We start from the raw sequence: 9477 nt of genomic DNA, 5'->3' as shown, positions 1-9477 counted from the left end.
GATAGATAGATAGATAGATGGGTGACTGATCGCACACACATATACTACATGTACAAACACCGTTACTGAAAGAGGGAGAAAAATGGCTTTATGGCTTTGGCCTTGAAAAATATATGAGCAGCTCTGAGATTCACCAGAGTAAATGGGCTTCTCATCCACTTCTTGGCTCTCTTGTATGTATATGTGGGGGGTGGCTCTCCTGTATCCCAGCAACAGTGCACCAGAGTTGGACTAGGAAACCTAAATGGACCTGGTGGCAAGACCTGGAGGATGAAGTGTGTGTCTGGCCAGGTTATTCTATGTATGTGCTTCTCCACCGGGTGTGCACAGCCATTACATATGAATGATTTATCTGTGTGAATGTGGCTCTTTTTGTTGTCGGAATCATTTGCTGATGCAATTGGGTTGCGTAATGAAATTCCCCTTTTGATCAGAGTCAAAGTCAGAGAAGTGTTTTTGAGTGTCAGTTTGACACATCACTGCCAGGATCGTCTGCAGCTCTCTTTGCTGCCAAGGGCTCAAACATTTATTGCCTGACACCTTGGATAAACACTTCCTCTTCGCCCTTTTCAACAAATAGTGGTGAATGGGGAGGCAAGTGATTCTTAACGATAGGGCGAAGGCACGTGTCAGTGCCTATTCTATAAACTTTATCCTACTGACTTTTGAACCCTTTAAAATTTTGTTACTTTTGGCATCAAGTCATCTTGTTTAATGCAAGCACACATTAAATCATGGTTCATGGTATATTTCTTAATGTTACAGCCTAAAGCCTTCCAGATTATGTGCATTATTGTGAGAGAGTTACATTTACTAAGCAATACATTTATTTAGTGTTGACTGCATAAAGGAACGTGTATTTATTTAAATAGTTTTTAACATTCAGGCATTATAAAAAAGAAGCACATTTTGTGACACTTTATAATTCATGTTGGGGTTTTTTTGGACCTATTTTATTCAATTAAAGTTCAGTCCGTTCCACTTCAAACTGCGGTGTGAAGTACGCTGTAAAAGATAAACAGAGCAGCAACATTAACAATGCTCAAGATTTCTAATTAGTGTTTGCTGGCTAATTGTCTCAGAAGTCACATTAAAAATTAAATGAATTTAAATTTAAAAATTGACAAGAGAATGCCGGAAATTGTTGTTTGCAGTGTGAGCCCATTCTTAAACTGAGGGACTGGGTATATTATGTACTTTCAAAACAGAATTCAAAGGGATTCAAATAGAACAAGCAAATGTAGCTAATATATTATCATAATGAGGCCATCTTTCTGCAGATTACATGCACTGTATGATGCTAAGTTTACTGTTTTTATCTCTTAAAAATTATGTATGTCATTGTTCATGACTCTATTTGTATGCAAGGCACTCACTGGCCTAAATGTAGCAGTGAAAACCCGCTGTGAATGTCTTAGTGGAGCGACAGATATATGTGTATCTGAAGGTCAGGTACTCTTAATTGGTATGCTACAGCAGTGTAAACACACACACACACACACACATATACACACACATATGCACACACACACACACACACACACTCGTCCATTTACCCTAAATATAACATGAATTGAACATGTCATGCACCATAGTAATGTACTCATAAATATGCAATATGTGTAAATAATATTAGTCATTTTAAACATTTAGCAATATAGACTCACACACAGAAGCTCTTGTTTATTTAATATGAATGGGAAATATGTGCTAAGCATGCACACACAGACACACAAGCACAGACCCATGCTGTGCCCTGTGGTTGCAATTGGATTCAATGTGTCTCTGTGTTGTTTCTCTTTTTCCTCTGTCGAATCTGATCACCATTGAGTGATTTAATTCTGTGTTTTATAACCATTTAATTCATCCATAGACTCTCATTTTATCTTTTTAAATCCATGCCTCTTCAGTATTAATGAGAGCACAAAATCCCTGTTACAGCAATTCAGGCAGCAAAGGTGTTTGTGCTGGTGATGAGGTGTGGGTGTGTTGGGCAACAATGAGTGTTATATTAATAACAAACCACTGATGACTTCATTCTGGGTTCAGAACTGAAGCTTCTTACTTACTGGAATTCATTAGTTTTTTTTAAGAGAATAAAACTATGATCGGATATTTATTAAGTTTTCATTCCTATCTATAGCATGCATGAGGCAAACTGAACTGAGGCACTGCTGTGAAATTTAACATTACTAATGGCAGACAGCTGCAGTGAATGCAGTGCATCTCGGAGTGGTAGTGTGATAGACGGTGTCATTTTGCCTAGTCAGGCAATTCAGTTTATTCCAGATGCAACATTAACAGAAGCTGCAGTTTCTTTGTTAATTACACAGTGTGAAGTCACCATGTTTTATTAATAGAAGAGTGTTGACCTTGTAAAGGTTTTTGAATTTCAATAAGCTTTCTGTTCATTGAAATGCTGATGCATATTTAATGCTTTCTGTGTTCACAAATGTTAAAATGGTGTGCAAATACAAGTAATAGTAAGCATATGTGTTTACAACATTACTTAGTCATCTTTTTTTTGACAGAATTAAAGGTCATAGTTTTAAAAAATGGACAGTTAGCTTTCTAAAATGACAAAGCTTCAACTGGATTCATCGCACAGTTGAATGTCGTAGGGGCAGGAAAAGTCATTAAATGATAAAATCATTTAATTACCCTATGGTCCTAAAATGTTTTTTCTTGTTTAATTAAAATATTGCTCTGTTTTTTTCCCTTGCAGACGGTGCGTCATGGTTTTCCTTACCAGCCTACTGCTTTGGCCTTTGACCCGGTGCAGAAGATCCTGGCCATTGGCTCCAGATCAGGCGGCGTACGAATGTATCCTTTACCCCTCATCTGCTCAATCCCTCCCTTCTTCTTTCTAGAGACACACTAGAAAACTATAGATACATGAATACATAGTTATGTACTGTAAATACATTACCCGGCCTACACTGGTTATTATTCATGATTGTTTTGTGGTCTTTTTTGGAGGAAGCAGTTCATCTCACTACACTGCTGTGTATTAACACGAGTATAATTACGGCATATTTAAAAAGAAATTCATTTGCAATTCACATTATACAAATTAAATGAAAATATTTACTAGACACGGCAGATGCACCTTGACTGCAACTGTAAGTAACACTGATATCCATCTACACAAACCTGTGGCACTACTATAGTGTGTCTCCATGCAGGGGTCTTCCTTCTTCTCATCCTACTTTCAGCCCTGTCATTTCATGTTGCTCGGCTGTCATGTTGCAGGCTCAGAACTGTCCGTCCAGCAGCCCATCCCCTGGGTCATCCGGTCACAGGGATGGGAGAGGACGTGTGAGTGCAACCTAGGTAGGAGATTACACCCTCATAAATACCCAGGGTTCCCGTTATGCCTTTAGGGAACCTAGGGCCGTGGCAGTGAACAATCATTGATGCTGCGACAGTCACACTGCTGGCCCTGCTGGTGTAGTAGATGGACAGAGTGGTTTCTCTGCTGAAAGAAACAGAAAAAAAGAGATAGTGACAGAGGGAGACGTGACATTGTTTGAATATTTGAGTGGAAGAAATGAAGAATAGGAGGCTGGATGTTGAGGAGAAGGGTAAAGGTGCACAGTGGGGTTTGATGTCACAGGGAATAGCTGATGAAAAGAGACACAATTTGACTTGATTACATGATAAGCTCAGCCAAATGTAGATATTTGATATCCTGTACTTTTCCCTCTACCTTAAGCCACCGGTTTTCCCTATATCTCTCTAATGAATGCCTGACTGTGAAACATCGTAAGTTTTCACCTGGATGGAAGCCCTTGAGTGACTTAGCATTTGTATTGACATGCTGCACACACCTTCATCTGCTCCCATGTGGTCTGTCACTGGCTCTCTCTCTCTCTCTCTCTCTCTCTCAATTGCACGCTCTCACATACACACTCTTCTCTATTTTGCCGTTTCTTATTTTGCCTCGCCCTCCATTGCCTTCTGTCCTTCCTCCCTTATTTCTGCCTTTATTTATTCAATTCACCCTTCCTCTGTCCTTCAAAGCCCGTATGAATGTTCTTTCTTTTCTTCCCAGGGCTTTAAACGTCCACCTGTCATCTTCTGTCATGGTCTCTCTTTGTTTTTATCCCCTATTGCTTCTCTAATGGATTTCTCCTCTATATATTCCTTTCTTTGTAGCTATATTAGTACTGAAGCATTTTGCCTCTATATATTCCTATCTTTGTAGCTATATTAGTACTGTATGCTGTATAGGCATTGCAGGAATTTATTGCGCTCCATTTCTGTTTTATAAGTGGCCCATAGTAAGTCCTATGACACAATGTGAGACCTACTGTTAGTGCTGCACACATAACCAAGTATATTTCACAATTCCACCAGATTTGAATTTTTCTCACACAGTCTCTCAGGGTGGTGCAGCGTGTAAAAACAGGCAATTTAAAGCCAGCACGCTGTCTCCTTCCCTTCTGTTGTCTGCTGTGGCTGACCCAACATCATAGTCACTGCTTTCCACTGTAGCAACACATCATTATTTGACAGAAATATATATTTTGTTCCTGTTAAGAAATCTGTATTGATCTCCGGGGGCTCAAAGTTAAACATTCCAATGACACTATTGATCGACCGCGGTTATGTGGGCTCTCTGTGGGAGGTGCCTTTTTCCAGTGTGTGGTGTGTAGGCATTTGTGTCTCCTTGAGAGTATGTACGGTATTTTTGTTTGTGTGCGTCAGTATAGGCAGAAGAGTGATCAATATATATGTTGTCAGAAAACATTTTGTTACCTTGTGCTGATGTCTGTAACTGAAAAATAGAGTTTTTCTCAGATGGGTGTATTTTTATATGCATAATAACCTGCATACTGGCGCTAGGGAGGTGAGCTAGATACAACTATTCTCTGTCAGAGACATGTCTACATATGGTTCACAAGCAGACATAAGGAGTATTATCTTTCACCCCTTCTTTCATGATATTAACCATATTCAGTTTCATTTTCACTCCAAAGCCTCATAAGTTAGAGGATGTCGAGTAACCTAGGCTAAGTGTTTTGTCTGAAGTAAGACTTTAGTACTCAAAGGACAAGGAAGGCTTAAGCTCATTATGATCAAATTGAGTACATCATAAGGTTGAGAGAGGCTCAGGCCATTAATAATACATTCTTGTATGTATCATTCATACTATGTAATACTGGAAAAGAAATGGGTTAGCATGTTTATGGAGATTAGTATTCCTAATACCATTTAGCCATTTACCTTAACCGTGTTTAGAGCTTTACCAATTTTTACAAACTTAATGAATGCTGCTGCATGTTCTGCTGCACAAACAGCACTCTGGCAAGAAATTCTATAGAAGCAGAAAATTAAACTGGTTAAATGGATTTGCCTAAGGTGGCTTTATTGTTTTGGCCAGGTGTGCTTATGTAAATTGATTACTCAGAATAGATTTGGGAGTTGGGGAAAAATATTTTTGAGAATTCAGCCATTGAGGAGTTGCTAGAATCATTGCTGAAGTGCTTTTCAGGGTTAGAAAAAAATATATATAGAGAGTTATAGGAAGGGAGAAAGAGCTAAAGGTAACATTAGAACATTGAGAAGGAGGAAGGCAATGGGATTATATTGTTAAGGATAGAAAGAGTGATGAGATAAAAGGACACAGCAAAAAAAAAGTAGTTGAAGACACTAGTGTAGGCATAGCATCTGTTGTATAATAATGATATGAATAATTATATGAATAAAATATCCTTCAATTATGTGAGCAGATCACTGCACACCCACAAACCCAAATCCACAAAACTTTAACACAGAACTGAATGCCCATAACACTAGCATATCTTTAAACTAAATATTCACAGTTATTTTAGATGTAAGATAGTTTGTATCTGAGAAATCTGCATGATGTTTTTAATGTCTTGATGCTGCGGGCTGTTTTCCAGGAACATAGTAACTGTCTTTAGTAAAGTTTAAACAAACCATATGACATCATAGGCTACTTGTATCACTATATAACCTACAGCCCAGCTTACTGTTGGCTGAAATAGAGACAATATGATGTGTATGAGAATTTCCATGATCATCAGATGGTTTAAAAAAACTAATCTGAAAATGTAAATCTTGCAGCAGAATCACCAAGGAAGGAATTATCTTACATTATTGCTTCACATATGACCCCTACCTCCTACACACTTTCTCCTGGTAGAGATTAGTAAGCAACCACATACTCTGGTAGTAGTAGTTAAATTCAGTAGTAATCTGTGTTATTTGCATTTCCTGAATGACAAATCACTTTTTTTTTCAAAATGCATCCCTTGTCCAATCATAATTTTGTAATGGGTGAAACTTAAAACCTCTACAGTGATCAAGAAATACTAAAGATACATAAGCATACTGACTGTTGCAACAATCAATGTTTAAAGTGATTTGTTTTGGACAGTATTATTGTCAAATGTCACATATTTAATATGAACAGCTGAGGCAGTCACAATAGGGTAGGTCCTGCTCTGGTGAATGGTGCATAGTGACGATGTCATCAGGGTTGGCGCAGTGGGTTGGCAATGAGGCTCTCTGCAGTGGGCTCCTAGGACACTCCTCCCCCTGCCTGGGGCGACATTACCAAAATATGCTGAGATTTGGTTTATTGAGAGCAAATAGAACAGAGAAAGACCATGACAAGTGTCTAGAGGTGTGTCTGTTTCTTTCTTTCTGTCCTGTGCCTAAACCTGTGTGTCTGCTTGCTGAGTGTTCATCCATGTGTGCCGTCTACCTGTGTCAATATTGTGTGCGTCTCTGTGTGCAAATATATGAACGCGTGTGTGCACAGATGTTGGTTTGTGTGTCGGCGCAGTAAAAGTGGACGTAGTTTCAATAAGGGGTTTCAGGTAATAGAATTGCCCAGATTCTGATTGACAGTCACTTCTCATAACGGTAAATCAGATCAGAGAAACGCAGAACAAGAATGAGGTGAGATAGAAATGGAAAAGAATGGTGGGAGGGAGGAGGAGGAGGCGAAGAAAGATAGGTTTCATATTAATATCAACAGCTGGTTTATAGCACACTGGACAATCCATGTATCACTTGAACAGCAATACATTTTGAAACATTAGGGCAGGATGACAATTCAATATTATTTTTCATTAACTTTCAGTTTAATCGTATTGTGCTGATATGATTATCACACGTTATTATTTCATATTGTGTCCAAATTATTAGGAACCCAAGCTAATTTTGATTAAAAACAAAATTGGTTATTTAAGTTTATTTTTTCTCATATGTTTAATGAAATGTATAACAGCAGGGCACAGATAATTTAATCCATTCTTTCTTTTATTCATTTATATCAGTGTGATTTTATGACATATAGCAAATGAGTATCAGAAAATTATTGTTATCAGTGCTGTGACTTCAAGCATATCACCCAGCAGTGTCACAGATATACAAGTTTTATTAGGTAAAGTGGTAAAAATGACTATAAAGATGAATCAACACCTCTCTAAAACGGTTTCAACAGAGACTGAACATAATAACCTTTGTGAAGGTAGGATTTATTGCAGGGCTGTTGTATTAGACTGCCTTAGTTGTAGCTAGTATATATGTACCTAATAAACTGGCCACTAAGTGTAAATAATACTAAAACATGGTACTCTAAGCTTTGTTAAATATCTTTGATCCTGATTAGCAACGTCTCTGGGTGTGATATCAACACTGAGCAAATCAATAGACTTGACTTAAGCTGATATTGCATGTCCTCCTCTATCAACTCAAGGCACTGCCAAGACTTTCGCCCAGCCAGAGATTTGTTGACAGTGCTGAGTAATCGAGATAAGTTAGCCTGCGCTGACAACAGTCCTCTGCTTGTTGCTAGGTAAGAAGGCGACTGCAGCTTTACTTTTCGGGATGAATTCTCTCATCAGCAGCCACATGTTTATTCAATGACCAGCAGCAAGCAATTAGTAAACCTAATTTGGCCAATGAAGCGTGAGTGGGCAATGGGAGGAGGTCACTCTGTGTAAACACACAGCTACTGTTACAGTCCATTATTAATCACACAGTCTTTACAGAACGTGTGACAGGACAGCTTTGCTGTGCTAGTCAGGCAAACAATACCATCAAATGGTCATGAATTAAGCATTTGTCGTCACACTGTGTCACTGGTTTTGCTGACTGTGTGAGCAGGCCTGCAGACATAATGACTATTTTGCCGTCAGTAGCTCAGCTACTACAGAAGGTGGTCAGTGTCATAATCAGGTGCTATCCAGATTTAGAGAGGAGGGTGTATTTGCACACACCATGCTCTATTTACATCATTTCTGTTACCACTTATACCACAAACTCTGTTTTTCAAACTTGGGCTCAATATCAACACACCCATTGCCATTGATATGAGCACATACACACAATCACAATGAGACATGTACAGTTCTGCCTAGTGACTCACTTGGTCCTGATTGAATTACACGTAATAGGATTTGCAGCCCTCTATTTGTAAACTAGAGTAATGGCAGTTTTTACTGGCGCCAAAGGTGAGCAAGCAAAAGTGCTGCTCTGGTAGCGGGACAGAAAAGGGATGAAGCAGCAGTATTAAGCTACTCATAACCACCCTGCCCTTTGCAAGTTCCCAAAGGCCGAGGTGACAGTTCAGATTATTATTATTTTTTTAAATAATAAAAATAATTATTTTTTTTGCCTTTATTGGATAGTTATAATGAAGAGGAAAGAAAGGAGTATGACATGTAACAAAGGATGCCGACTATAATCGAACCAGTGATGGTTGCAACCATGCAGCATGTACTGTAAATACTTGGTTACCAAGGTGCTCCAATATTATTACTTTTACTATTAACTTCATTTGAAACAAAGAAAAGGTGAACATCTGCATCTCTGCATTTTTAAATGACCTGAAATAATTCAATAACATTGATTACTAATTTCATTACATGTCCAATTCAGAAAATCAGGAAATGAACATGCTTGATCAGTTAACGTTTAGCAGTCCCTTAGAAATTATTGCTTTATGTTGTTGCTTCTATATTTAGTCTGCACAACATCTCTTTAACAAATTAGCTGTATTTTCTTGTTTTCTTTTTTTTTTCAAGTTAATGAACATTGGCAGATGTTGGCTGTTTCATGTTTCCCGTGGCTGTGGAAACTACTACATTCTGTGATATCAGATGTATATCCAGATGCAAATTAATGAGGAGGCTGCTTTTTTTTTTACAGTTAAATTGTGATACAAATAAATATGTTAGGATCCAAAGCGGTGAGAAATGGATCGTGTGATAGTCTTTGAACAGCAGAGGATGTGATGTACTTTCGACTTTGTTCAACGTCCACAGCATTCGTGTCAGTAGCTGTTTCAAGGCGCGAAGACATGGCAGCTGCAGGTGAAGAGAGAAATTGAAGATACACCATACGGTTTAAATCAGAGTTGTGGCAGCTTTTTGGATTCCCTAAGTCAGAAAATGAAAAAGGTAGGAAGATAAAAAACAAGACATGGCAAGAGATATG

General features: G+C 38.4%; 1 protein-coding gene across 1 annotated transcript in view; it reads left to right on the top strand.

Annotated features, from left to right (window-relative positions):
* stxbp5l (syntaxin binding protein 5-like) overlaps positions 1 to 9477 on the top strand; it is a 132812-nt gene that overhangs the window by 20726 nt on the left and 102609 nt on the right. Inside the window, exon 2 of the mRNA XM_035676870.1 lies at positions 2726 to 2823. Within this exon, the coding sequence (XP_035532763.1) occupies positions 2726 to 2823 (98 nt within the window). The remainder of the gene's footprint in view (positions 1 to 2725; positions 2824 to 9477) is intronic.

This window comes from Morone saxatilis, unplaced genomic scaffold, assembly GCF_004916995.1.
Source record: "Morone saxatilis isolate NCDOM2014 unplaced genomic scaffold, NCSU_SB_2.0 Contig5, whole genome shotgun sequence".
Lineage (NCBI taxonomy): Eukaryota > Metazoa > Chordata > Actinopteri > Moronidae > Morone > Morone saxatilis.
Note: the sequence above shows the minus strand (reverse complement) of the source record. Positions and strands in the feature narration are given on the sequence as shown.